This window comes from Papilio machaon, chromosome 4 (genome assembly GCF_912999745.1).
Source record: "Papilio machaon chromosome 4, ilPapMach1.1, whole genome shotgun sequence".
Lineage (NCBI taxonomy): Eukaryota > Metazoa > Arthropoda > Insecta > Lepidoptera > Papilionidae > Papilio > Papilio machaon.
The window spans coordinates 1088343-1116225 of record NC_059989.1 but is presented as its reverse complement, the minus strand read 5'-3'; the positions used below and the strand labels follow the sequence as shown (position 1 = coordinate 1116225).

The 27883-nt window shown below is 34.9% G+C and overlaps 5 protein-coding genes across 6 annotated transcripts; 2 read left to right on the top strand and 3 right to left on the bottom strand.

Annotated features, from left to right (window-relative positions):
• Nucleotides 1–129: 129 nt before the first annotated feature.
• LOC106718458 (cytoplasmic tRNA 2-thiolation protein 1) lies at nt 130–2488 on the top strand. Its single transcript, XM_014512545.2, has 4 exons — nt 130–308; nt 397–936; nt 1383–1587; nt 1851–2488. Exons 1-4 carry the CDS (start codon nt 261–263, stop codon nt 2441–2443), a joined length of 1386 nt encoding a protein of 461 aa, XP_014368031.2. The 5' UTR covers nt 130–260; the 3' UTR covers nt 2444–2488.
• A 60-nt stretch (nt 2489–2548) lies between these two features.
• LOC106718465 (mitochondrial E3 ubiquitin protein ligase 1) lies at nt 2549–5353 on the bottom strand. Its single transcript, XM_014512554.2, has 6 exons — nt 5146–5353; nt 4782–4939; nt 4067–4224; nt 3621–3894; nt 3013–3220; nt 2549–2818 (listed from the first exon to the last, which is right to left on the bottom strand). Exons 1-6 carry the CDS (start codon nt 5260–5262, stop codon nt 2699–2701), a joined length of 1035 nt encoding a protein of 344 aa, XP_014368040.2. The 5' UTR covers nt 5263–5353; the 3' UTR covers nt 2549–2698.
• A 542-nt stretch (nt 5354–5895) lies between these two features.
• On the bottom strand, nt 5896–12894 carry LOC106718406 (ATP-dependent RNA helicase DHX8). The gene is made up of 13 exons (XM_045677784.1): nt 12716–12894; nt 11501–12306; nt 11246–11407; nt 11020–11124; nt 10635–10781; nt 9841–10353; nt 9253–9500; nt 8314–8980; nt 7610–7750; nt 7168–7320; nt 6694–7019; nt 6288–6467; nt 5896–6210 (listed from the first exon to the last, which is right to left on the bottom strand). Exons 1-13 carry the CDS (start codon nt 12807–12809, stop codon nt 5988–5990), a joined length of 3765 nt encoding a protein of 1254 aa, XP_045533740.1. The 5' UTR covers nt 12810–12894; the 3' UTR covers nt 5896–5987.
• A 330-nt stretch (nt 12895–13224) lies between these two features.
• LOC106718473 (mediator of RNA polymerase II transcription subunit 9) lies at nt 13225–14064 on the top strand. Of its 2 annotated transcripts, XM_014512562.2 has the most exons (4): nt 13225–13436; nt 13518–13623; nt 13718–13854; nt 13933–14064. In XM_014512562.2, the coding sequence occupies exons 1-4, from the start codon at nt 13333–13335 to the stop codon at nt 13988–13990; spliced, it is 405 nt and encodes a 134-aa protein (XP_014368048.1). In that variant the 5' UTR covers nt 13225–13332; the 3' UTR covers nt 13991–14064. The 2 variants fall into 2 exon arrangements, with proteins under 2 accessions (XP_014368048.1, XP_045542922.1); XM_045686966.1 differs by lacking the exon at nt 13933–14064 and having other exon boundaries at nt 13718–13878.
• A 1963-nt stretch (nt 14065–16027) lies between these two features.
• Nucleotides 16028–27274, bottom strand: LOC106718428 (GTP-binding protein 1). Its single transcript, XM_014512503.2, has 14 exons — nt 27177–27274; nt 26808–26997; nt 25793–25904; nt 24741–24915; nt 24173–24351; nt 23847–24010; nt 23629–23751; nt 22956–23071; nt 22262–22406; nt 21224–21406; nt 18481–18616; nt 17715–17848; nt 17000–17143; nt 16028–16256 (listed from the first exon to the last, which is right to left on the bottom strand). Exons 2-14 carry the CDS (start codon nt 26904–26906, stop codon nt 16104–16106), a joined length of 1863 nt encoding a protein of 620 aa, XP_014367989.2. The 5' UTR covers nt 26907–26997; nt 27177–27274; the 3' UTR covers nt 16028–16103.
• Between the last annotated feature and the right edge of the window lie 609 nt (nt 27275–27883).

Here is a 27883-nt window from a genome sequence, read left to right as displayed (position 1 = left end):
ATTAACTCTTTGTTTTTATTATTTTAATTTAAGATTTCAAAAAATTGAAAATTATAGTTTCAAGTAATTTTATCCTAAAACGAAAAACATGCTTAACGTCAAAAATAACCACCTTGCAAAATGACACATTTTTTGACACATAATATTTTGCTTTATTTGTAGTTGAGGTTATATATTTCATGAACCTAATAACTTATAATCAATGAAATGTTTTGATTAACCATAAGTTTTAAGACAATTGTTACGAAAATTCCAGTACAATGCCTATACCGTGTAGAACAGGTTGTGGCAAAAATGCGATGTTAAAGGTAAGTTTCTTCAGGTGTGAATTTGAGAATGAAGTTTCTTTAAACTGTTTACTTGAATAATTTTTATTAAATTTTGTTTTTATTTTAGCGTCCTAAGACCGGTGATGCGCTGTGCAAAGAGTGCTTCTTCTGGGCATTTGAAACTGAAATCCATTTTACAATAACAAAAGCTGAATTATTTAAACGTGGCGACTCCGTAGCCGTCGCGGCATCTGGGGGCAAGGATTCCACAGTCCTTGCACACGTCTTGAAAACACTTAATGAACGCTACGATTATGGTTTGAATTTAATGCTACTGTCAATAGATGAAGGTATAACTGGTTACAGAGATGACAGTCTCGAGACTGTAAAACAAAATCGCGATGACTACGAGATGTCTTTAAAAATCTTATCATATAAGGATCTCTATGGTTGGACTATGGACGAAATTGTTGCACAGATTGGTAGAAAGAACAATTGTACCTTTTGTGGAGTGTTTAGAAGACAAGCATTGGATAGAGGAGCTGCTATGTTAGGGGTGAAGTGCATAGCTACAGGACATAATGCTGATGATATAGCAGAAACTGTGTTAATGAATGTATTGAGAGGTGATATTGCTCGGCTAAAAAGATGTACTGCTATAAGTACTGTAGGTATTTCTTCTTTTTCTGCACAAATATTGTTAAGGAAGTTACACCATAGTTACTACATCCATATTAACTAAATTAACTGCAGCAATACTTGTATTAATATATATTGTTATCATTTCCATTCTTTTTGACAAAATAGAGACACCAATCTATATATATAAAAGAAAGTCGTGTTAGTTACACTATTTATAACTCAAGAACGGCTGAATCGATTTGACTGAAAATTGGTGGGCAGATAGCTTAGAACCAGGAAACGGACATAGGATAATTTTTACCCCGTTTTGTATTTTTTATTCTGCGCGGACGGAGTCGCGGGTAAAAGCTACATTACTAAAATACAATACAATTAATAAAATTGGAATGTTTGTATTATTGAAAAATAAATTCATATTTCATATACATGATACACATGGCATACTAAATAAGTAAAATATTACATTTTCAGGGTAGTGAAGGAACTATACCAAGAGTAAAGCCACTTAAGTACACATATGAAAAGGAGATAGTAATGTATGCACATTATAAGAAATTGGTATATTTCTCTACAGAATGTGTTTTTGCACCAAATGCATACAGAGGGCATGCACGAGCACTTCTTAAAGATATGGAAAAGATACGACCCACTTGTATCATGGATATAATATACTCAGGTAAATTGTAGGATAATCACAGATACTTTAAAATGTTTTCTTTTTTTTTTCATATTAAAAAAGAAGCTAACTAGCTACAGGTTACATGATTTTAAGCTGATTATAGTAGATTTCAGTATCTCTTGTAGATTTCATCAACAACGCATGTCTATAATAATTTAGTCCAGTTCTAAAAACATTACATTTAACATTTCAAAATATGTTACACATTTATTATAATGTCATGTGAAGAATTTTAAATGAATAAAATGTTCAACTTTAAGGTGAGACAATGGCTGTGAAAGAAGAAGTGACTCTACCAACGCAGAGAATTTGCACAAGATGTAAATTTGTATCATCACAAGAAGTTTGTAAGGCCTGCGTTTTACTCGAAGGCTTAAACAAAGGTTTACCAAAACTTGGCATCGGTAAAAGTTCTAAAGCGAAAAGAATGCTTGATGAATATAATACAAAGAAAGAACAAAATTTAAAGGATGCAACAAAAGAACTAGATAACGATGGTGAAAAGACAGAAAATAACTGTCAATCAAATCAAAAATGTAGATCTAATTTATGTAAGAATAAGAGAAATGGTTTATTAAATAACGAAATTACAGAAAATAAGAAAAGTTGTAACAATAAATGCTCAGGCAATTGCGACAGGACAAAAGTTATTGTTGATAATACTAAAGTTGATAATTTATTAGCAAAATATGCAATTCATGAACCGGTTAAGAAAATCAATACAGATGATAATATTGTCAATGTGGATGAAGACTTTGACACTTCTGACAACGAGGATGTTGTCAACATAGACCAGGAAGATGACACATGTTCAGCATCTTGTGGCACAATGGGATCATTGATGGGTTTTTGATAAAAGAATGACATGAAATCATTAATATATATGTATTAAAAATTACGATGTACATATTGTAAATAATAACACATTTTTTTTTAATTAAAATATTTTTTTCTTTGATTCTTTAACAATGCAGTTAACCTCTACAGATAAAACTGTACTTTACTGGAAACGTAAATTTTTGCTTTATCTATTTTAGCTGTCTAATTTTATTAATAACATTTTTTTTTTTTTTAAATATAACTATAAAAATGTTCAGCTAGTGTGTATTTATGTGATAAAGGCGGGGGCGCGGGCCTCTATCCGCTCTCTACAAATTGGGCAGTTGTCTTTGATGTTCTCTGAACAATCTTCACAGAGACACACATGGCCACAGGGCAGTAATATTATCTGAAATGAAACATTTAAATAAGATAAAAAAAAAATGAAAAACATTGTACACAATAAACCATTGTCTACTGCATACAATAAAGAATGGCACAAAGATTTCAGTTGAGAAAAATTAAGTGAAAATAAAATAATGGTAGGTGACAGACTCTTCAGTTATTGATTATAAGGCCAGCAGCATATGTGAGGGGGCTAACCTCTTTAGGGTTCTCCGAGCAGACCACACACAGCTGCACATCAGTGAGGTTCTTCTCCCGAGCGTGCGCGCGTCGCTCCTTGCGGCCGGCGGCGAGCTGCCGCTTGAGGGAGTCCTCCAGCTGCAGCCTCTTGCGACGCTTCAGGTACTTGTACGCGACCCGCCCCGATGCCAGCACGGCCACCGCCCCGAACACCACCAGCAGAATTCTAAAATAATTTAGTCAACACTTAAAATTTTTATTTCAATCACGCCAAAACACCTACTAGTTATATTTTTTTACAACTAAATCTGCACATTTGACAAACTTTTGCTGACCTTAATTTACTTCTTTTTTAATCATTATTGAAAAAAAATTTGATAGTAACAAAGGCTGTACAGTTATAGCAAAGGTTATATACAACTCACACAGTCGTAATAAACATGTCGCAAAACTGGGACTCACGACAATTAAAGACGACGTATTCATTCGATTGATTGGTGAGCGTCGACAGAGTAATAATTGCAGTCAATAAATAATATTGTGCCTTGAGAAAAATATATCGTGTCAATTGCTTTGTGTAGATTCACTGAAAAAAAATTACGATCGTATTTCAATATAGTGTTTACCTTAAGAAATCTCTAGAGCTGGCAAGCCTTTTCAATAAGCTAGACTTAGTGGCTGTAGTGAGGTAGAGAGGTAATCCGTCTCTAGGTGGTTGTATCTTCAAAGCACCAGTGTGTGTCCTGCTGAGCTCCCCGATCGCGGTGATGTAGGAACCATCGCGGAGCATCTCCTCCATTGTCTGAAGGCCGCGCTGCCGGACACCCGAGAAGAAGCCCCACACGTGGTCAATGACGCCAGGAGACATGGGTTCGAACTTGTCAGATATTACATCAAGATCTGATAATAATAGGACCTTAATTTAGTTTAAGTATCCAAATACTAGTGAAATAAATATCTTGTTTTTATTATGGCTGTGGCTTCAACTATGCAAGGTTAAGAGGTATCATATAATATCTTGAAAGAACCATCTGTGGTCTAAACAGATGGTTCAATAATTATTATTTATTACCCAATAATTCTGCGGCCAGTGCATCCACAACTTCAATGCTGTACTTCCCATTGTTGAGCACAAATGGTGTTGCGTTGCACACTTCATGTATTGTGCGAGTCTGATCCGACCAGAATCCAGCTGATGTTCTCGCAATAACATGCTCCTTTATTGTCAACCTTTTAAATATACAGTTTTCATAAATTTAACATAAAAAGAATTTAAGTATAAAATTTTACTAAATTAACTTCTGTAAGTATTAACATCTGCTAGTTTAGGTATATATCATAGCCCATATTTTTTAATTTATAGAAGATGATAATCGAGATTTAATTATATCTACTATGTCTCTGCGGAATTAAAAAAAAGACATCGACGCTGGAAAGCGTAAATGCTGTAACCCCGAAAGTATGAACTTTACAGGAGAGCTAAAAAATCATAACTCGTGAGCTGATACGCCTACAAGCATGCGGTATTTAGCAATGTTGTGTAGTGTGTGCTAACCTATAATAAAATCATTATCGTTTGATAATGATTGAAATTATTAACGTGTGAAAAACATATTCGCGATTTCAAGGGTTACAGCGTTTATGCTTTCCAGCGTCGACATAATAATGTATCACTACCAAATTTCTTCCAAAGTCATTCAGCCATTCTGGTTACCTTTTTAGAAACATTCATTCACTTAAATTTTTGCATTAATGATATTAATTAAATTATAATACAAATACATTACCTTTGTATGACACCAGTGACAGTGTTGTTATAATTGCTAACTATTGGATTGCCGAGGGGCTTCACTAACCCCCTGATGACAACATAAGGTATTACATGGTCAGAGTATTTGTTAATCTCTTTATTTAAGGTTGAGTCAATATCAAGTATTGGTGCTGTCTGGAAATATTAATTGTTTAAGATATAAATTAGTTTTTAAGTAAAAACAGAGTGTTAAAATTAAATGGGTGAAAATGTATTATTTAATTACATCACTTATAAAGACACAACTATTACACGACCTTGTAATGAAAAGGAAATAAATGGACACAATGTGTAAAATATTAATACATATTTATTATACTAAAAGAAAAACAAAAAATAACCTGCAAGGCATTTAAGATATGTTTACATTTACTCAGCTGTTTTACACAAAATCCTAATATAAGAGAATCTATTCCAAGAACGACAGTTTCCCCTATAATTTCAGAAAAGAAATCCATGTTTGGTCTCAAATTTTATTTATTTAACCACTTAAAAATTCACTGAAACTCATAATTATTTCTAATTTTCCTTCCAAAAATAGATGCCAATATTTCCAAAGTTTTTCTTTGAAACTTTGACAGATGACAAACTGTCAAAATGACACTGACATTTTATGTTGCGTCGAAAAATTTTGCATTTAAAATAAAATTAAAAGTAACTTAGAGGAATATGCAGAGATTAATTTCTATCTAGCACAGGTATGTCGAATCTTGTAGTTCCATACATCTAGCGTAGTTTAGATTTAAAAATTTCTTCTATGTGTTAGGTTATTCTGTAAAACACATCATGAAAAGTAGACAAGGGTACCCTTTATGGTGTATTTTACAGAAAAGTCTTGTGTTCTACAAGGGTAGGGTAGTCTCACTCATCAAAAGGATAGAAAATCTATATATATAAGAGAAAGTCGTGTTAGTTACACTATTTATAACTCAAGAACGGCTGAATCGATTTGACTGAAAATTGGTGGGCAGGTAGCTTAGAACCAGGAAACGGACATAGGATCATTTTTACCCTATTTTCTATTTTTTATTCCGCGCGGACGGAGTCGCGGGTAAAAGCTAGTATGTAAATAAAAGAGAGTATTACTGTTATTTCCTATATTTTTATTTTCTTACACATTTCATTCTTATCTCGGTCACATAATTAATCACATACAAGTTATGACATAAAACGAGTTGACAAATTAATTCCTTCTTCTTCTGACTCTTGATATTCTCCAAGCATTGGGTTCTTCGTACTTGTTGTAAAGAGGTTCCAGTCTCTGGTTCTTCTTGAACTTTGAAAGTTTAGTCGGGTCGGAGAATTTGAAGAAGGCTGGAGCAAACTCGACAAGCCATTTCGGATCTATTGTTGTCACTTCACGCATATATTCCTTTGTTGTTTGAACCAATTCATGGTAAATTACCCTGTAATAAAAAATAACCTTAATAAACAGTAAAATTAAGAACTTAGATTTTTATATTGAGTGTAATTCAGATCTTACCATTCAGGTTGCCTGTTGAATAATGCACTTGAAGGGTGGATGTAGACAACTTGACTGTCGACAAGAGTCCTGTAACCCTCCTGTGGGTCTTTCTTAGCGGCGTTCCGGAAGAAACCTGAGCAAATGGTCTTCTGAATGCGTACCGTGTTCTTCCCTGCTGATACCACATCTAACTTGTGTCTGTAACACGAAGTAACGTCATTAATATAAAATTTTTAACAACTATTCCCATTATCAAAAATAGCAACATTTTGGATACGAAAGTTGTAGAGAAGACACGAAAAGGAGTCAAGAAATCTTGTCACTCTACTGATTACAGTAAAGTTTTTTTGGCGCCTACATTTCTAATATTTTACAGTAAGCCAATTTTTTTGCAATAATCTGCTGGCCATTATTAACCACTGACCTGTCCATGATGCCCAGCAACTGTTTCCTTACATCCTGTGCTCGTTTCAATGTCCGTATCTGCACGAAGTTCTCATAGCACCAGGCGTTGGAGAACTTGTTATTCCTCCAGCTGTTGTAGACGGCGAGGAGGGTCAGATGGTCGCCCTCCGGCTGATTGAACTTGGCCTTCTTCTGATCAGCCAACGCCTGTTTGTCTTTGGGCCGGTAGAATACGTTCTGAACGCTCAGCATTGAGACGATTGTTAAGATTTCATCTGAACATTGCAGTGCTACTGACATGATGAGGATTTTCGATAGGTTAGGCTCTAATGGGAATTCAGCCATCTGAAAGTGTACAATAATAATAAATATTTTAATCTAGGGAGTGACCAAAAACCAAAATTTTTACAATATCCTTAATTAAAAAAATAAAGTCAAAGAAGCAATTCGATAAAAAAATTTAAGACCATAATATTGTGTTGATTTAACTTACTCTCCGGCCAAGTCTGGTCAGTAGTCCCTCAGAGTCGAGTGCGGAGAGCGAGTGCAGCTGCTCCAGCGCCATGATGAGGGACTCCACGGGTGGGGCGTCCATGAAGTCGAAGTGTAGCAAGTCGTTGATACCCATTGTCTTCAGTTGCAACACCTGCAGATAACATACATAATTAAATATAGTCCACCTAAAGTTTTATGGGCACGATTTTCCGCAACTCCGAAAACCAATTTATCTACTTTATTGAACATATATTTAGGAAAAAAAATGCTATGGTCGATTTAAGCTCCTAGAGCTTGCAAGTGCTCGCAAGTCCTATGAATTTGAAGCTAAAAATGATATTGTGTAGATCGCTATGGCTGTCAAAACACAAAATATGACACGAAAATTTTCTTTTTTCGACTAATTCTCAAGTTATTTGCTAAGTGTGTGGCATACGTACAGTGGTAGCGAGGTTGGTGCGCTGTATTTCTGGTACTGGTGTGGGCAACATCTCATCGCGGTAGGCTCGTTCCGTGTACAGACGGTAGCACTTGCCAGGACCAGTACGTCCCGCTCGACCAGCGCGTTGCTTCGCCGCCGCCTTACATTACAACAAAATACATATTATTATGAAACTCCACCTTTACTTTTTTCTTTTTTATCTTATTAATATTATAAATGTAAATGTTTGGATGAATGGATGAATGTTTGTTTGAAGGTATATCTGGAGAGGCTCAACGGATTTTGATGAAATTTGGCATAGAAGAACATAGTCTGGAAGAACACATAGGCTACTTGCTTCGTTTTTTTTTTTAATTACGCGCGGATGTCGCGGGCGGCAGCTAGTACTAATATAAAGAGGAAAGCTTACGAATCTACTGAACTGATTTGACGAATCCTTTCACTGTTGGGACACATCCCCAGGTAACATGGGCTATGTTTATTTCTAGATTTTTTAAAATTCCACGCGGATGAAGTCACAGGCAACTGCTAGTAATGTATAAACTCGAACTCGAAATGTTAGGAAATTACTCAATTTTACAATTTTTTAATTAATATTGATAAATTTGGGAATGAAGTCGTCTAAAAATGTAGCTTCCTAATAATAGTACTTATTAGGAAGCTATACAAAATTAACAAATATATATATTTTTTAAATAATACCTGTGAAATAGGTGTGACCACCAAAGAGTCCATTCCCGTCTTCGAATTGTACACCTTCTGCTTCACAAACCCTGGATCCACCACATAGTATATGCCGTCAATAGTCAATGATGTTTCAGCTATGTTAGTAGCTATGACCACTTTCCTAGACCCTGGAGGTGCTGGTTCGAATATCCTCGTCTGCATTTCTGAAGGTAGCGCTGAATAAACTGGTAGGATGATCAGTTCTGGTACATCAGGTCCTAATGACTTCATACGTTCATATAAAATCTCACAAGCTGTGTCAATTTCCTCTTGACCTGTTAAGAACAACAGAATATCTCCCGGTGGCTCTCTCAAATGAATTTGCATGACTGTTATTAGTGATGCATCCAAGTAGTCAGTCTCCGGTTCTTTAGTGTACAGAACTTCGACCGGGAAAGTTCTTCCAGGTATTGTAAAGATGGGTGCTTCAAAGAAATATTGTGAGAATTTAACAGCGTCCAATGTGGCTGAGGTCACAATGAGTTTTAACTCTGGCCTCTTCTGCACCGCTTGCTTGAGCAGACCGAAGAGGACGTCTGTGTGGATGGTCCGCTCGTGAGCCTCGTCCAGCATGATCACCGAGTAACTCTTTAAGTCTAAATCCATCAGACACTCTCGGAGCAACATACCGTCTGTCATGTACCTGTAATATTATTTTTCAATTGCAGATCTACGTCTAGATATTTAAAAATATATATTTCCGGGCAAGAAACTTTGTACCATATGTTACCAATATTATAAATGCCAAAGTTTAGATGGATGTTTGTTTGAAGGTATCTCCGGAACAACTGAATGGATCTTGATGAAATTTGGCACACATATAGATCATAGTCTGAAAGAACACATAGGCTTATAGGCGGGCGACAGCTAAGAAATATATATTCTGGACACTTGCATAACCTAAACAATACTTACTTAATAATAGTCTCGGGGCTGGTACAATCTTCAAATCGTATAGTATAGCCGACTTCCTGTCCAAGTCGACAGCCGAACTCCTCAGCTACACGCTTGGCTACAGACATGGCGGCGACACGACGTGGCTGTGTGCACGCCACCTTACCTCGCGCTGCCAGACCACACGCCGCCACATACTGCGTCATCTGAGTAGTCTTACCTGAACCCGTCTCACCTATCACTATCAAGATCTGGTTGTCTGCTACCGCCTGTAAAAAATATATTTTCTAACTTAATATGGTCATTTTTTTAAATAAAACTAAAGAAAAGCTGTTGAGTTTTGCGCCATACGGTCAACATTTTGGTTAGTGACAAAATGTATCCTTAGCTAGAACTTAAATTCTTACCTATCTACATTTATACAATGATTAAATTGGAGTATCTGTATGAAATGTCGAAAAAAAAATTACATTTCGCACACATTCACGCACATTTCACGCGTCTATTCTAATATCTAGAATGGCTGGATCAATTTTGACGGATCTTTTTTTTTATTCTGTACTACGGGCAACCTCTAGTTGTCAATAATAAAATGAAAAAAAATCTTACTTTGATTAATTCATCCTTCAATTTATAAATAGGTAAGGATTGTCTCTGTTCCAATAGTGATAGGTTAGTCTTTTTACCAAAAGACGACTTTTTCCCGCCAATAACATGTTTCTTCCACTCGGGTAGATCTTGTGGTGTTATTCCTGAACCTCTCATATTCGCTGCCAGAGCTCGCCCATCAGCCTCCGGAAGGGGATCTATCCAGTTTTTGTTCAGCCCAGTCGGTAAACTTTCCATTTCTTGTTCTCTTTGCAACATCTTCTGTTCCCTTCTTTCTTTTGCTAAAGCTGACTGCATCATTGCGGCCTGTGCCAGTGAGCCGTCAGGGTTTTTGACTATCCTTACTGGCGACAAATCATGAAGTGCACGGCCATGACCTTGTAAGAATGGAGGTTCCTCTTCAACTAACTCTATTTCTATGTCAGCTTCTCCGTCCTCATCTTTTGGTAGTAGACCTGTTTCCTCATCAAAGTCAGGTAGTTCACTTTTATCAATTACACCAGATGAGATCATCTGCAAATTAAAAACATTTATAAATCATCACAAATTTATAAATACAACTAGCTGTCGCCCGCGACACCGTCCGCGCGCAGTAGAAAAAAAACTAAATGGGGGGGGGGGGTATGAAAAATAGATGTTGGCCGATTCTCAGACCTACTGAATATGCTCACAAAATTTCATGAGAATCGGTCAACCCGTTTCGGAGGAGTTCAAGTTCGAACCCCGTGACACGAGAATTTTATATATAAGATGTGAAAAAATTGATAGTTGTAATTTTTTTTTATTTATGTTACCTGTTTAATTTCCCATCGTTCAGGACTAGAGATCCTTGTGACGCGCTTGCGACTGGAATCTTCATCTGGATCCAGATTACCTTGCAGCCCCGCCAAGACTGTAGCGGCGGGGGCAGGTCTATCTGGGTTACGACCCTCTCTTTCTGCCTGCAATATTATAAGTATCGTTAAATATAAATTGCATGTTGTTACACTATACTTAAATATCTACAAAATAGTTTTATTATTTCAAAGACAATTTTTAGGGTTCCGCACCTAGAAAGGCAAAAACCGAACTCTTATAGGGTCACTTCGTTGTCATTCTTACTGTCAAGGCCGTTTTCTTAAGGTATTTAAGTGTACACAGCAAAGCAAAAAATTAATAATTATTAAATAATACAATTACCTCTAAATGTGCATGTGATGTCGGATTCAGATCTTTTCCAGTTTCTTGGCAGACATCTTTTATGGTCAGAGACACTTTTTGGCCAGTTATTGACAGCACTTTAACCTGAAAAGAGATATTTCATTAGCTAAAAGATTCACAGTTGTAATCTAGGAGACTTTCGAATTTTTAGCAATGCCTAATAAAGATATATTTAATTTAATTAAAAAAAGGATTGATTCTTTACCTTGACTTTATCACCCCTGGAGACAACATCAGAGACATTGGTGACTCTGCCCTCGGCACGCAGCTGTGAGATGTGCACCAAGCCCTCCCATCTCTTCCTCAAGCCTTCCATTTGTACAAAACAACCAAATGGAACTATATTTGCTACTCTTCCATTGTATATCTGAAAAAAAAAACCATTTCCGAATACAAATTCATTCTACTTTTTATTAATAACCTTAAATTTAATTGATGTAAAAATATAAAATGAAAATACTTTTCCTGGTTCAGGATCATCACTCATTTCAACTTCAGGACTTTTCTTTTTTCTCTTTTCAAAGTCTCTAAACCTATAACTATCTTCTCTATGCCTGTCACGTGATCGTGACCTAGATTTGGATCTTCTGCCTCTGGATCTTGACCTTCTTCCCCGAGATCTTGACCTCCTACCTCTAGACCTTGATCTCCTATTCCTGTCCCTAGACCTTGACCTGTGACGATGACGACTTCTGGACCGTCTCCTTCTGTCCTTGTCACGGTCTCTACTTCTATTCCTACGTTCAGGAGTTTTACTTCTTCTGTCCCTACTTCTACTACGTTTTCTATTTCTTTCACGTGATCTGTCCCTTTTGACTTTACTGTCACTGTGATCCTTAATGATCTCTTTCTTCTCTTCTTTTTTGATATTTAAATTAGAAGGTGCTAATGCCTCTAATTCTGCCATAGCTTCTTCTATCACATTACCACTAGATTCTTTTACTTTTGCTTCTTCTTTAAATAAATCCTTATTTGTTATTCTTTCATTTTTTATCTTTTTATCATCGTCATCACTGCTCTCATCGGATGAAAATACTGGTGGTTTTTCATTAGGAATTGCCAATCCAGGAAACTTAGATGCCAGTGGGTTTGAACCTGATATGCTTTTTTCATTTTTATCAACGGAATTGACTGGCTTCATATGCTGTATAATGCGAAGCAAATTCGTCATAAATGAGTCTGAAAACTCAGCCCCATTCTCGATGAGAGATTTCTTAAATGCATCAAATGTTGGATTTTTTTCTGCCAAGTCAATAATAAATTCAGCTGAAAATCAAAATATCACAAAATTACTTATACTTACGCAATATTACATTTCGATTTATTTACAATGCACAAGGATAATATCAAACAAAACTATTTATTCTTCTAACTTTATTGTAAACTATTAAATATGGTATGTACAATAAATATTGCCCACTCTAGATTGTGAACACATTTCTAACTCTATAGTATAAAACTAAGAGAGCTAGGTATAGCAGAACAAGCAACGTATAAGTATGCTTATGCTAGGGGTGACTTTGGATGCTAGGATTACAAATAGCATGACAGTTAACATTATGATTTAAGAGATTGAATCTCTGTCCCTAAGCTTAGTTTAACACAGTGAAAACTATTTTGAATTGGGCAATATATTCAATAGGATTGATTATTATTTGAATATAAATGGACTCACCTAGATCTTTGTCATTTAGTCCTAAATGATTATCCAATTCTGTACAAATTTTAGAAACTAAAGAGAGATGTTCTAATTTTGCAACTTCATCCATTCTAGAAGCTTATACTAAACTAATAAATAATAAAATCAAGTTGTAAACAATATATACGATTACAGTTTCACATTTATTTATTTGACATTTTCTGACTGCAAGCATCAAAGAGCATATAAAATAATGAATGTCAAATTGTAATTTTCTTCACAGACCAGAGCTCTGACCTTTATTTGAGCTTTTATATTAAATTAATAAAATGTTATTTACTTGATGTTAAATTAACAAATAGAGTTTTTTGCAGTTCTGTATAAATTCCCACATGCCTCAAAGACATAAATATCGTATATTGTTCCTTTTTTTTTAATGTCTTTTAAACTGTTGTCGTTGTCTGTGAATTTGATTTTGACTTGAAAGTGACATTGCCCGATGCATAAGTTGCTATATATGTTAGTTTTTTTATTGTATTAAAAAATATAAAAAGAATAGATAAGATTTGCGTTTTAAAGAGTCGTTTCTAACTTTTCTAGGCAAGTCTTTTATCTTTTTCATTCAATTTGTTTTACGATTCTGAATTACTCTAATGGAGAACAACTCTGAACTTTCGGATCCTAATAACTTTAGCCCTCTTACTGTTCAGGATGTAGACGTAGATTTTTTACCGATTGTTTACGAAATCATACGAAGGTATTTTTGTCTAAATTTATTATTAGATATCTTATCTCGTCATTGTACATTTACAGCCAATGTTTTTTTTTTATATTTCAGTATTGAACGGGATTTCCACGACAACTCTGCTAAAGCACGCGAGTCCCAAGATTGCAGTCAAAAAGTATTGGAATTGCAAAAAAAGTTTGACGTTGCAAGATCTCAGGTATGTATTTTATTATATCATAATTTTGTTTGATTCGTTGAAAAATTACAAGGCAATTTAAACGATTTTATACATAAATATTTCTCATTTTCAGATCAAACGACTACCTGGTATTGACTACAATAAACAAGACCAATTGAAGCAATTTGAAATACTTAGAACTCAGCTGCGACTGAAGAGAGAGTTACTGCAAAAGTATAGGAACATGTGCTCATTTGAAACATCATTTAAGTGAATAATATAAAATGCCACTTCGAGCTTTGTTTAAATATTTAGCCAATAATGAACGTCTTGTGCAACGGCTTGCAGATTCATATCCAGTGAGAAGAGCTGCGCAATTAGCTATCTCAGTGTTCTACAGAGGTAAAGAAAAAGTGTCCGAAATGGATCCACAAAAGGTCAATGTTTTGTTATCATTTTTCAGAAGATTCAGTCAACATTTAAGAGAGGGAATAGAAGATGCTAAGAAACAGATAAAAAAATAGGACAATAATTATGGTCAAATTTTAGTTTTTATTGTAGTCAATAAATGATGAATTTTTATTTGTTTTTATTAAGTTTTATAGTTGTCAACCCAAAATTTGTGCTTGTTTAAATAACTTATTTTACATGTTTTAATGAATTAAGAACGGCTTAACTCATGTCTGATCGTCCAGTGATGGCACCAGCTAGTATGGACACGTTAGGGGTCCATCTTTAGGGCGAGTGTTTATCCCTGATCCGAAACTAGTTGGTGCCGTCACCGGACGATCATACGTGAGTTAAGCCATTTTTAATTAATTAATTATTATGTCTCACGAAAGTTTATACAATTTAATTGACATTTTAGTCTTTAATTTTTGATATATTACTATAGCATTTTGTGTAATTTCTCAAAACTAATTTTTAATGCATTATTGGGATAATCAAATAATAAAACTCATATTTTCAGCTAATTTAATTTGAAAATTGTCAGTAAAATAACTTCTTACTTAATCTAGACAATCACATTACAATGGTACAAAAAAAAAAAACAAATACTGAAGTAAAGTCAACCACCAAAACATCAACCATAAGATATTATAGTACTAGTAGTTCCATGGAGCAATGTCACCACTGTCATTAATACAGCAACCTGATTGGCTGACACTTAGCTTGACATTTCAATATGACAGCTGTAGATTAAATTTTCTCCAATTTACAGATGATTTGGTCAGACTATTTTATTGCATTTATGATATTGTGGCGATTAGTATATAGAAATTCTCACATATGTATTATGATGTACATATTTAATATAACATCAAGATATGTACGAAAGAACAATTTGTTAAAAAAAAATTAATATATATTGAAACAAAATTAAAATGTACAATTCTGTACTCAACCACTAATCAGTAATCATTTTGAAATGAAATATTGCCTCTTGTTGTTTAACAATGTACAAATATAATGAAGATAAGCCAATTTCAACCAATTTATTAACAACAAAAAAAAATTTCAATAAACCAAAAATACTTGGCAAACCAAAATATATTTTTTACAAACATGAATAAAATACAAACTTTAGTTTTTATTGTCAACATATAATTTTTTTTTTGGATAAAGTAAATTATATTTTTTTAATATATAAAAATTAAACAAAACAGATTCTTTGCCATTTCACAACACACTGATATGCTAGAAACAATATTGACTGTATTATTTTTTATTATATTTTTTCACATATTTGAAATACAAAAAATTGTAAACTTATTTTTTAAGATTTCAAAAATACTTGAAAATTTCGACTTACTCTTTATTAAAAATCGAATAAAATGTTTGAGCTAAATTTTCTAACGACCAAATTTCTATGGTATGTAAATATGACGTACTGTAAAATGTACCGACTGCAAAAAATAAGTAGAAAATAGACTATTTCACTAATTTTTACATAAAATATAGTGCAATTTGAATGATAAAAAAAATATTTTAGACTATAAAAATATGAGTGCATACTGTTTTATTAGAAGTACAAAAAAATGTGTAACAACCACACACACCTACTAACTAAACAGCAACCTACGGCCTTGTACTTACAACAGACTTTGTTTACAACTTTGCCAGACATTCAGCTGTATTGCAAGATTCAATAGACTTTTTTCGTCTATGGTGTAGTTTTATTAAAAAAAATACTCTTTAATACATTAATAAATGGACATATAATTTCAAGTTATTTTTTTGTGATATTAGCTCTTTTGATTTTCATCCAATAATTAATCTGATTGTTGTTAAAATAGAAATATTCAAAATTATTAAAAAAAAAAAAAAAAATTCAATTGTAAATAATTTTTAACTATTTGCAGGCGGATCGAAATGTTTTTTTTTTTAATTCTATTTAAACTGAAGAACAATATTTTATAATCAAAGATATAGTTAAACTTTTGAATGCTGTCAGCGATGTCTGGCTTACGATGCTTACTCAGCATGGAGAGGGCAGGGTATATGTGGGGGGAGGGGGTTCAGTTGGCGGGTACAGCGGATTGCGAGGGCTGACCGGGCTTGTCGTGTCGCTTGCGGGGTCTCCGCCCCCCACCTGCGCCTGCGCCGCGCTTGTCCGCCTGCACCTCGAATGGAGAGTCAGCTGCGGTCACATCAGTATCCTTGTCCTGTTGCTGTCAATAGGAAGTAGACATATTTCATTACTAGCTGTCGCCCGCGACTCCGTCCGCGCGCAGTTAATAAGCTTATATGACACGTTCGTAGATTTACCATAGCAGCGCCATCTATTGATTACTTACTCAACCCAGTCGAAAGGTATCGACATCTGTTAGAATCATTTGGAGTTAACAGATAATTGTGACTGTCAAATAATAACAGACAAATAATTAGCAATAAATTAAAATTGCGACTATAATTTGAGATTTAAACTATCCTATCTCTCAAGTTGGATCGAACTGCACATGGTGTGCGAATTTTATTATAATCGGTTAAGTGGTTTAGGAGTCCATTGAGGACAAACATTGTGACACGAGATTTATATATATTAAGATATGTTATGTAACAGTAAATGACCACTACACTGTTTGTTTCTTAGGTAGGTTGGGTAATTACTAACCAAAAAAATATTCTAGACCAGTGATTGTCAAACTTATTTGTTTCACCGCTCCCTTTGAAAATCAATTATATTTCAGAGCGCCCCTAATTTTAATTCAACCCTAAAACTTAAAAATCACAATTTCATTACTTTAATTAATTTCAATGCCCCCCTTATTTGGGCCTCTTCTCGCCCCCTCCTAGGTTTCAAACGCCTTCAAAGGGGTTATCGCCCACTTTGGGAAACACTGTTCTAGACAATGACATGATAAAGTATCAAGAAGTATCAAGCACATATCTAATTCATCGTCTCTGTACTAACGTCGTGATCGTTGTGCCTGCGCTGTGCGGAATGCGTGTGCGCATGTATGTCGTGTTTGTGACGTGTGGGAGGTGCACGCATTGCAGACACCGGCTCCGGCCGCAGCACATTGCCCACCGCTTTGGTACGACCCTCACGGAATACCTGTAACACCACATATATTTCTAGATTTTAATACTTTCAATTGGATGATTATATTAATTAAGAGAATAGAAGATTTATCTTGTAGCAATATACAATAATTAAGAAAAAAAATTAACGTATATAGGAACGGCTAAAACACTCACGTACATATATCCGATGTCGGCACCGACTAGTTTCGAGCACATCGGGGGCCCTTCATTAGGGTGAGTGGGACTGGTATTATTTCCCGTGTCCGCGGACTAGTCAGTGCCGATACCGGACGTGATTGTTTTAGCCGTTCCTATATAAGTTAATGATAATGTCTTACGAAAGTTTGAATAATTAAAAAAAAAGTTAATCGCGCTATAAATAAAATTTCATTAACACTATTAAAATTTATCCAAAAAAGAAAAATCTTATAGAGAACAATTAATCGCCGTAGCGCAAAAAAAAGTAGAAAAGACTTTCGTAATTTTATGGTCACTTTGACCTTATTATTTTCCACATCGTTCGCTTTTGTGTCCAAATATATATTTATACAAGTCATGAGCAGTATTTATGGATATGAAAGTTGTAAATGTTGTATATTCACCATACGCTGGCCGTGCTTCAGATACTCGGGATGTTTGATAAAGCGGAAGCGCACCAGCGCCTTGTCTCCGGTGCGGAGACAGTCACGTGACATCGACAGTATCGACGCCGTCTGACGGATACTGCCGCAGTGAACTGATCACACACAAACATACATACATACAATATCTATGCTTATGATTTGCCTGACATATACATATTTGTAGTAGTAAGTAAATAAATACTGAAAAAAAAAAGAATTAAAAGAATACATTTGTAAAAATCTATAGCTTGTTAGTATTAAACTTATTTAGTTACTGGTAGTTTTGAAGGCATATTTCACTTGCTGTAATAATTATAGGTGGTTATTAACATAGATTAAGAAAAAAAGTTAGGTTCCAAAAACATATGAGGTCCTTCGTAAACAAGGCAACAAAAATTCTCGAAACACGGCGATTTTAATCGTTAAACGACTTAAGAAATATAATGTCATAAAGGATCGTATACAACGCGCGTCAGCGACATTTCTTGCTGTCATCGCCAAAGACAGTAGATCGCAACCAAGATCGTCATGAGAATAGTCGCTGCAATTTTCAATATGGCGGAAATAATCTATAAAGTTGAATAGACGACTCGCATCGACGATTCTACTTTGAGTGTACGGGGCGCGAGCAACGCATTTCCCGCGACGCAACCATACAATATTAATTTCGACGATTTACATTGCTTAGTGTACGAAGGGCCTTACATTTGTGAAATGTGTAATTTGTATCTCAGTTTGTATGTACCCATGGCCTGGTATCTAGAGGAGATGGTTGTGGGATGATGCAGCACGAGAATCTCGCCTTCAAACTGCCAACACGCCTGCGGGTTCAAAGCCGGCGACACCATCACCATGCCCTTACGGATCTGAGACCGCTTTATCTGTTTCATTCAAAACAACTTATATATCAAACTAGCTGTCGCCCGCTGCTCCGTTTGCACGGTATTAAAAACATAGTAAGTAGCCTATGTGTTCTTCCACACTGTTCGACATCTGTGCCAAATTTCATTGAGATATTGATCCGTTCTGGAGATACCTTTAAACAAACATCCATCTATCCACAGGTGGGCACAGTTAATCGAAAAGTTAACTTCGTTAATCGTTAATACGTTAATTAAAAAATTAACTTCGTTAATCGTTAAAGCGTTAAATATTCGAAAATTTAACGCAAGTTAAAGTTAATCGTTAACAGTTAACCATACCAAAATTGTACATACTAATTTCACACTTATTGTGGCGACACTTGTTTCAAATAGTAATTTGACTATACATTCTATAACACATTAGTATTAGAGACAAGTATGAATGCATTGTAGTATATTTCATTACGAGTGCGGAAAGCCTGTCATTGCAAAGAGTTCCGACAAATGTCTACCCGAGCCGAGGCGCAGCCGAAGGTGAGGGTTGACAGTTGGAATAAGTTGTAATGACAGTTCCGCACGTGTACTAAGCAACTATTTTTAATATAGTTGCGAAAAATGAAACAATTTAAAAGAATAATAAAAACACAATAAACTCAACTAACTAAAATGTTTCAAAAATGGCGGTAACCGTAAAAGAATACAAACAGAGATTTTTTTTGTTTTCTTCACCCATTCTGGGTAGGCAAAGGGAACTATGCCCAAACGGCCAAGTCTTCAGTAGATTATTTTTATTAATATGAAATGAAAATGAAATTTAATGAGATTAAATAAAATGACACCTAACCTAATTCATTGAATCAAATCATTAAATCTGATATTGTAACAAATTAGCAGCTTCTTTTTTAGAAATATTTGCATGAATCATAAAAACTTCAATGATTTTTTTTTGTAAAAACTTCTTGGTTGTTTTTTTCTTTTTAATGACATTATTTTGACAGTTGGGAAAGAGAACGCACGAGTTTGGAAAAGCTAAAGAAAAAGCACGAGTAAAAAGTGTTTTAATACAGTGGCTCAAAAAGTGGCGTATTGCAGGGACGAAGAGCGTTCGGAATGTGGGCTATTACATACTCTTGCTTTTATATACTCGTAATGAAATATACTATTTCGAACCTTCTTTTTATGTTGGTCACGTCTTTCCCGGACGCTCTGATGCATCACACTTGCACGCGAACTTCACATATATCAATTATTAATTCGTTCGTTCACCATAGCTGAACTTACGAGTGTGGCGTGGCGCGTAATTTAAACAAAATGACACCACGTCTCCAAGTTTCAAATTTCTCCAAATTTAACGATTAACGGACTTTTATTAACGGAAGTTGAGTTTAACGGAAGTTAACAAAAGCGTTAACACTTTTTGAAGTTAACTTAAAAGTTAATCAGTTAATCAAAATGTTAACTTCGTTAATTAACGATTAACGGATTAACGAGTTAATGCCCAGCTCTGCATCTATCCATCCAAAAATTCGCATCTTATATATAAAAAAGAAAGTCGTGTTAGTTACACTATTTATAACTCAAGATCGGTCGAACTGATTTAGCTGAAAATTGATGGGGAGATAGCTTAGAACTAGGAGACGGACATAGGAACTTTTTTTATCTTGTCTGCTTTTTTTTATTCAGCGCGGACGGAGTCGCGGGTAAAAGCTAGTTTATAATATCAGTAAGATATATATTCACTAATAGTTACACAATAACAAGAAACAGGTCATAACTTTCATTATATTTGTTAATATTAATACAAGTGTTTTGGAATTGAAATTTCATGGTCACATTTACTGTGTTACTATGTTATGTTATATTTTTGTATACGAATTTACTATATTCTTCATTGTGAATCTGTTTCTGTTGTTTTTTAATATACTGTTTAAATACGACACTAAACGTAATTAAATATTAAAGTTGCAGTAATTCACAAAGAGCTGAAAATTTTTAGGAATGTTTGGATCATTGAGCCCTGAAAAGTACCCAAAGAAGTCGTAATTGGGAAAAAAATATCTTCAAGGTCAAAGGATTTATCAACAATGATTTTTAGCCAAAATTTTAGTTATTATAAAAAACCAGGTGTCGTTCGCGACTCCGTCTGCGCGGGATTAAAAAAAACTGAATGAGTAACCTATAGGCTCTTCCAGACTATGTTCTACATCTGTGCCAAATTTCATCAAGATCTATTGAACTGTTCCGGAGATATCTTCAAATTAACATCCATCCATCCATACATTCGTATTTATAATATTAGTAAAAAGACCTTAAACAGAGTTCTAGTTAATAAAAATTACAAAAAACCTCTCTATGTACATTTTATAAATCACAGTTTATACTTTAACTAGCCTTTATCCGCGATTCTGCCCGCGCGGTATTAAAAAAAAACATAATAAGTTAATAAGTATAGCCTATGCGTTCTTCTAGCCTATGTTTCACATCTGTACTAAATTTCATCAAGATCTCCAGAAAGGTACTAGACCTTTCTGGAGATACCTTCAAAGAAACATCCATCCATCCATACATTCACATTTATTATATTAGTAAGAAGACCATAAACAGAGTTCTACTAAATATAGTTACCTTCTTGAGTGCGAAGCTTGCAGTTTGTCCACCTCGTACTTCCGGCACTGGCATACGCTTGCGATGTATCCCGCGTACTGCTACTGGAGCAAAGCGACCCAGCGCGTCTGGACCCAGCATCAGTGTATCATTCAACCGGATAGTACCCGCCAACGTTGTACCCGACACCACTGTGCCTACACCCTACATTATATATCATATTTTATATCTTAATTTGAATTAGCTGAAACCTCGAAGCAACCATTGCTTTAGGTATGTACAATTGCAGATTCGTTATCTTTAATCAACTTAGAAGGGAACGCAAAGTGCATATTTCCCCTATCTATGCTTTCCCTTCTTCGCTTAATGCACATATGTTGCCATTTAACGATGTTTCATGTTAAATCAATGAGCTTGGGTTATAAATGCAAGGATTCACTGTATTTTTGGATGTTAATAATTTTTTCATTTCAATTAAAAGAAAAGTACAATGTTAGAAGACAACAACAACATCTGTTGCACGAATTGTCCTCGCTCAGTGAAATACCACGACTACACAGAAAACAGTCGTCAAGCGGAAGTAATTCCGCGTACAGTCTGATGAGTGTGGTACCGGATGCCTAATTTTACTCCTCTTAACTTAGTCCTTCGTCTTAACTTAGTAGTCTATGTGTTCTTCCAAATATTTCTACATTTATACCAAACTTCAGATGTTCTAGAGCTACCTTGTAATAAATGTCCATCCATCTATCCAAACATTCGCATTTATAATATTAGTAAGGAATTATCTTACTTCTTACTACTTACAAATGCGAATGTTTAGATGGATGGATGGATGTTTGAAGGTATCTCCATAACGGCTCAATGGATCTCGATGACATTTGGCATAGAAGTAGATCATAGTCTGGAAGAACGTATGTGCTATTTATTACGTTTTTTTTAACTCCGTGCGGACGGAGTCGCGTTCGACAGCTAGTATGTTTATAAATAAGCATCTTCAAGAAAATTTAGTCCTAGTATAGTTGAAAATGAATTCGTCATTACAAGATGGAGACTCACAGGTACAGAGTATGTGTCGTCTATCTGGAACTCTGCGGGCTTGTCATCGTGCGCTGGCATTCTCGTCTTCAGCAAGTTGAGGAACATCGTCAGCAGCTGCAGGTTCTCACCAGTCACATTTGACACTTGGAAGATTGGACACAGTCTGCACAATGCAAATATCATCAGCTCACTATACGTCCCCATTGAGGTACTCAGAGTCTACCCTAAGTAGGTGACTAGGTCATAGTCAACCACACTGGCCAAGTGCAGGTTGACTTCACACATATCATTGAATTACTTCTCAAGATATGTGCAGCATCACGATGTTTTCCTTCACCGTAAGAATGTCAGATAAATGTACATATGTAAATCGAAATTCGAAAAACATATTGGTACATGTCGGGATTCGAACCCAGGATCTGCAGATTGCAAGTCAAGTGCTTAACCCCTGAGCCAACGTCACTCTATATAAATATCTATACAGTTTAAAAAAATGTCAATCTGTTTATTTTGTTTTTATGTCGCTTGATATATAATATAGCTGATCCATAGAGGAGTTACATAAATAATTTATTTCTAATTTCACTTTCAAAGATTGGAAACAGAACATAAAATTAACAATCTAAATTAAATCGAGCTAGTCGCGCCAGTGGAAAAAGGGTTTAAATAATTAAATAACATACTGATTGATATGTTAAATTTTGAACATCACCTCTGAGATACAAAGTTGGTGGCGCTGACGATGACATCATCCTTTGTCTTCACCATGACGGGCACCTTCCTGCATCCTGATGACTTCAGAATCCTGATCAGCATCTTCAAGTTATCCTGTTAATCCACCACAATATTAATTACTGTTGAAACTTCATGTAACACAAGACTGCTGCTGTTGTATCTAACAGACTAGCTGTCGCCCGCGACTCCGTCTGCACTGAGTTAAATAAACTTAATAGCCTATGTGTTCTTCATCTATGCCAAATTTCATCAAAATCCGGTGAATGGTTCCGGAGATACCTTTTAAAAAACTTTCACATTTATAATATTAGTAAGGTATATAGCATTTTATGTAAAATTACTTTGCACAAGTAAACTTAGTCAAAAGAAAATTACTTTCCACTGAGGTTATTTTATTTTGTCCCTATATCGAAATATTTTCCCGGAAAAAAAGTACCAGCCACCTTTTCGTCAAAATCGATTATTACCCGGAACACATATTTTTCTTTGAGTAACGCAAATACCTTATATGTAATTTTTTTTTCGATATTACATACAGACAATCCATTTTTATTTATATATATGTAAAAACAAAAAACAAATATACTTTATGGTGCACTATCATGGAGTTACAAAAAAAAAAGTACAAATGAAGTGTGTATGTAATTTACCTGAAGCACGTTGGGCGGGCACATGTCTATCTTGGTGACGACTACGAACACGGGCACTGACAGCGCCAGCGCCAGCCCGAGGTGCTCCTTCGTCATACCCACTATACCAGCGTTAGCTCCAATCTAAGAGTTTATTTTACAAAATGATTTAAATTATTTTTATAAATGGTCCTTCGAGTCGGATTTTAATTCAAAATACGCGTAATAAATACACGAACCATGAGCATGCCGAAGTCCGGTGCGTGTCCGGTCATACCGAAGACAGTTGTCTTTAGGTACCGCTCGTGTCCCGCCAGATCGATGAACGTTATCACCTTGGAGGACTTCTCGCAGATCTTCACCCAATCCAGAGTACCGTGATCCGGCTTGTTCACCACATTACCTACACAAGATAAGTGATGAAATCTGAAATTACTAATATCCGATTTTGTCCTGAGACATCAACTTCGCCTGAAATAACACACATATTCAAATTTAACTTAGATCAAAAGCAAAAATGAACCAACAAAAACGTCTAGAATAATGGTATGCCGAATGTAAATACCCATGCTATCAAATCCGAGGATATCATTGCCAACGGAGCTGGTCCGGCCGCTTTCGAGCTCATGCTTGTGTCGGAAGAGCCGCTGACGCGCGTGTCCTCGTCCATTGTCCAGCTCGCCGTGCGTCAGTACGCCCAGCAACGTTGACTTGCCCGCGTCTACGTTACCCACAACCGCAACCCTGGAGAGTACCTAACAATTATTTCCTGGATTCACAGATCCAGCAACACCGACACTATTAGATGATACTCTCTTGTAATGTAACAAATGCAATAGATAATTTGTTACGACATTTATTAAAGTCCCTTATCTGATGTAATTGCTTAAGTAAGTAATCGTGCAACTTTATACTTACTTCATACTTAAGTGATAAGAAACCAGTTGTCTTTAAAAAGATAAAAAAATGTATTTCTTATATTTTTGAAATAAAAATTTAGCTTTAAAAAAATTAATTAAAAAAAATTGATTTCATAATTTTAACTGATATTGTTAAATAGTATATACATAACTGTTATATATAGTATTTAAAAAAGCATTTTAGATGACCTAGGTTAATTTTCATAAACTGACCGTATCTCCATAAAGTCGGTATGGTCCAATTCAGTCCTGAGCAGATACTGTCCTACGAGGCCAGTGCCGCAGTCCCAGCGGCGGAGCTCCACGCAAGAGACCCGCTCGCCGCTCACCAGCGACTGAAGCGTCGCAACTGACGCGCTGTATTCATCCTCCGTCAAACCTTTGCCATCTAATAAAATTTACACAATAAGATTTTTTCCAAGTAGACAACTCAATCTTGAAAACTAACAAATGTGACTTCATTCACCGTAAGAATCCAAAATAAATCATCAATTAATTGTATAGAAAATTTACTTTGTAATGCACATATAATTCAGCTAAATTAAAAATTATCTCTGTACCAAGTTTCCCCTACTTATTTATTTATTTATTTATGCTTTAGCACTTTTATAAGTACAAGGAGGACTTAATGCCTAAAGGCATTCTCTACCAGTCATCCGGTATATGAGAGGAAAGTATAATTATGTGCAGGCAAGTATAATTATGTACTTACCCTACTACATTATTATATTATTATGTTATAGATCTTTAGTGGATTATTCTTTTTTTTAATAGTCAAAATCTGTTATAACGACATCGAAGGGACTACTCATATTGAGTCGTAAAAACCGATAGTTGTAACAACCGGTGACAGGTAATATTAGGAAAGATATGTATATAACATTCAGCCAGGACCTTTGATTTTGGTCAATTTAACCGGTATGTTGTTCTAAACGATGTCGCCATAAACGGTTTTGACTGTACATCAATTTAGAATTGTAAATCAGTGTCTAGTTCATTACATTTAAGCGTTTTGGACAATTTGTGCAGTCAATGTGAAGTAAGTAATTAGATCACTTTCAGACAAAATTTTTCATATTACATATTAGTAAATATAGTTGTTTAATAAAAGAATATGTTCATTTTAATTAAATTTATAAAAGATCACTATCATTATTTACAAATTATTGCATCATTATTAAATGAATTACATCTGGAAATATATTAAAAATTAATTTATATGTTTGTTTTTATAAAATTAATATAATATAAAACTGTAAACTTACCTTCGCCCTGTCCAATATCATATATAATTTCACCATTTCCAGCTTCCATCCTTTCTAAGAGTTGTTTCCTTAACAGGTCATATTCATCAGCTGTTGGACTTACCAGTATCATCTACAAATATATTTTAATTTAGAAATCTTACTAATATTATAAATGCGAAAGTTTAGATGGATGGATGGATTTGTTTGAAGATATCTCCAGAACGGATAAATGAATCCTGATGAAATTTGGCACAGATGTAGAACATAGTCTGGAATAACACATAGGCGACTTATTAAGTTTTTTTTAATTCCGGGTGGACGGAATCGCGGGCAACAGCTAGTTTTTGTCATAGAAATCACTTGATGGGTAATTATAGCCAATCTACAGATAATGGGATGATAATGGCCAATATTTTTTTTCTCTTATTAATTAATTAAAATAATTCACATAATTGAATTATTATTTAAGACAGATACTGTTAAAATTTTGGGGTTTTTTTCAAAAAGTTGATTTTTTTCAGTAAAGTACACCTTTATGATTAAGTACAAAGAAGATATACCTAAAAGACAGCAAATGTCTCTTTATCATAATAAACAAGTGAAAATGTTTATGTTCAAAGGAGAATTTAGAATTTCATTCCAAAACTAGAACAGTATTATTTTGTGAACTAAGTATGCTAGTCTACACAAGTTAATTTACCTTCAATTGAGAATATGTGTATTATAAATCTGCTTTGATGTAGAATTAAAATTATATAAATGAAAACATACTTTAAAGTGATGCAAACAATGGAAGTAGTTGTACAATTATGCATAAAAATTTCATCAGACAATGTAATATTTTCTTATGAAATTTTGGTACATATCTTGTGCAATATTAATCATTTACCGATTTTCAGATGCATTTTTCTATTTCTAGAATAAGAAATTAATTTACAAATGCCATTTATTTAAACGAGTTATAACTTTTTTTGAATTTGCGCGGCATAAATGAGCGGGAATTTTTTTAATATAATGAAATAGAAAAACTCGCCTTTCCCCTAATACTCGAGTAGTCAGTTTCGCTCTCTGCAAAGCCCTCCGCCTCCGACAGTGGACTTCCATCCACGGGCGAATCCATTATTTTATCCATATCTTTGTTGTATTGTTTGTTCACTCGTAGACGAAGTTTCACACCATTCTGTTACTTAAAACTTTAAACGGCACACCTTTAAGAAGTTTCGCTAAAAATGAAAAATGTACTTTTTGTATTACGGCAATAATACTACATTGTAAAAGTCTGAGTTCATCTTAGTTCCTCTGAATTCCCAGGTCTTTTGCAAGTAATTTTTTTAACACAATATTAAACTAAAAAGATGTTGTGTGGCTAAAATGTTATCGCTTGGAAAATTAATGCACTTACATTACAACTACAACAAAGCTATCATCAAATTATCCAACTGGTACAGAAAAGTAAATAACTATAGAAGAAAATAAAACAGATGGACAGATGAAATGCCAATTGCCAACTTTTTGACAACTCAGCTTGCGCGAGTCTTTGGCACAACTTATTTCTATTTTTACGGCTTGGTTACACGTATTTCTGCCACCTAAAAAAAGTGGAGATGACAACACATGTCCGTTTTATGTTATTTATACAAAAAATAGGGACCGTTTCTCCAATCTTTGCTAAATGTTCATCCCAAGCAGAGGCACTTTTTTCTTTAATGTTGGTTTTCTTTTATAAAGTTCAAAAACCGAAACCGCCTCCGGTCTCAAGTATTGGTGTATGTTTAATATTAGACCATTAATATTAATGGTCTGAATCTTCGACTATATGAGGCGTTTAGGTGCCCATACTATGCCGTGCCGTCCAACTTAACCGGGAGTAAATCAGCTCTGCACCAGCTAAAAATTTCAACTTATACAGGTTTGAACTGTTGAGCTGCGGCTCAACAACTAAATTAGCAGCTCATGACTCAATGCGATATACTATAATTATGCTAGCCGGCGATTCGCAAAATAATCAACATACCGCATACCGCATACCGACCGCACACTTTATTTCTCGCAACGCAAATCATAACTCTATGCAGGTACGTATTGAGTTATCCATGACCATGATCCAGT

What these genes read in the sequence shown, in the direction of transcription:
- LOC106718458 (XM_014512545.2), top strand. Translation starts at nt 261, where the DNA reads ATGCCTATACCGTGTAGAACAGGTTGTGGCAAAAATGCGATGTTAAAG. An exon ending in GATGTACTGCTATAAGTACT is followed by an intron (nt 937 to 1,382) that starts GTAGGTATTTCT and finishes TTACATTTTCAG; the next exon opens with GGTAGTGAAGGAACTATACC. An exon ending in CATGGATATAATATACTCAG is followed by an intron (nt 1,588 to 1,850) that starts GTAAATTGTAGG and finishes TTCAACTTTAAG; the next exon opens with GTGAGACAATGGCTGTGAAA.
- LOC106718465 (XM_014512554.2), bottom strand. Translation starts at nt 5,262, where the DNA reads ATGGATTTCTTTTCTGAAATTATAGGGGAAACTGTCGTTCTTGGAATA. An exon ending in GTCACTGGTGTCATACAAAG is followed by an intron (nt 4,225 to 4,781) that starts GTAATGTATTTG and finishes TATATTTAAAAG; the next exon opens with GTTGACAATAAAGGAGCATG. An exon ending in AGCTCTAGAGATTTCTTAAG is followed by an intron (nt 3,221 to 3,620) that starts GTAAACACTATA and finishes AAATTATTTTAG; the next exon opens with AATTCTGCTGGTGGTGTTCG.
- LOC106718406 (XM_045677784.1), bottom strand. Translation starts at nt 12,809, where the DNA reads ATGGATGAAGTTGCAAAATTAGAACATCTCTCTTTAGTTTCTAAAATT. An exon ending in ATGATCCTGAACCAGGAAAA is followed by an intron (nt 11,408 to 11,500) that starts GTATTTTCATTT and finishes TTTTTTTTTCAG; the next exon opens with ATATACAATGGAAGAGTAGC. An exon ending in GCACCAACCTCGCTACCACT is followed by an intron (nt 7,321 to 7,609) that starts GTACGTATGCCA and finishes TGTTATCTGCAG; the next exon opens with GTGTTGCAACTGAAGACAAT.
- LOC106718473 (XM_014512562.2), top strand. Translation starts at nt 13,333, where the DNA reads ATGGAGAACAACTCTGAACTTTCGGATCCTAATAACTTTAGCCCTCTT. An exon ending in TTGACGTTGCAAGATCTCAG is followed by an intron (nt 13,624 to 13,717) that starts GTATGTATTTTA and finishes TCTCATTTTCAG; the next exon opens with ATCAAACGACTACCTGGTAT. An exon ending in TCATTTGAAACATCATTTAA is followed by an intron (nt 13,855 to 13,932) that starts GTGAATAATATA and finishes AACGGCTTGCAG; the next exon opens with ATTCATATCCAGTGAGAAGA.
- LOC106718428 (XM_014512503.2), bottom strand. Translation starts at nt 26,906, where the DNA reads ATGGATAAAATAATGGATTCGCCCGTGGATGGAAGTCCACTGTCGGAG. An exon ending in CCTCGGATTTGATAGCATGG is followed by an intron (nt 24,011 to 24,172) that starts GTATTTACATTC and finishes TATCTTGTGTAG; the next exon opens with GTAATGTGGTGAACAAGCCG. An exon ending in GCCCGCCCAACGTGCTTCAG is followed by an intron (nt 23,072 to 23,628) that starts GTAAATTACATA and finishes GTGGATTAACAG; the next exon opens with GATAACTTGAAGATGCTGAT.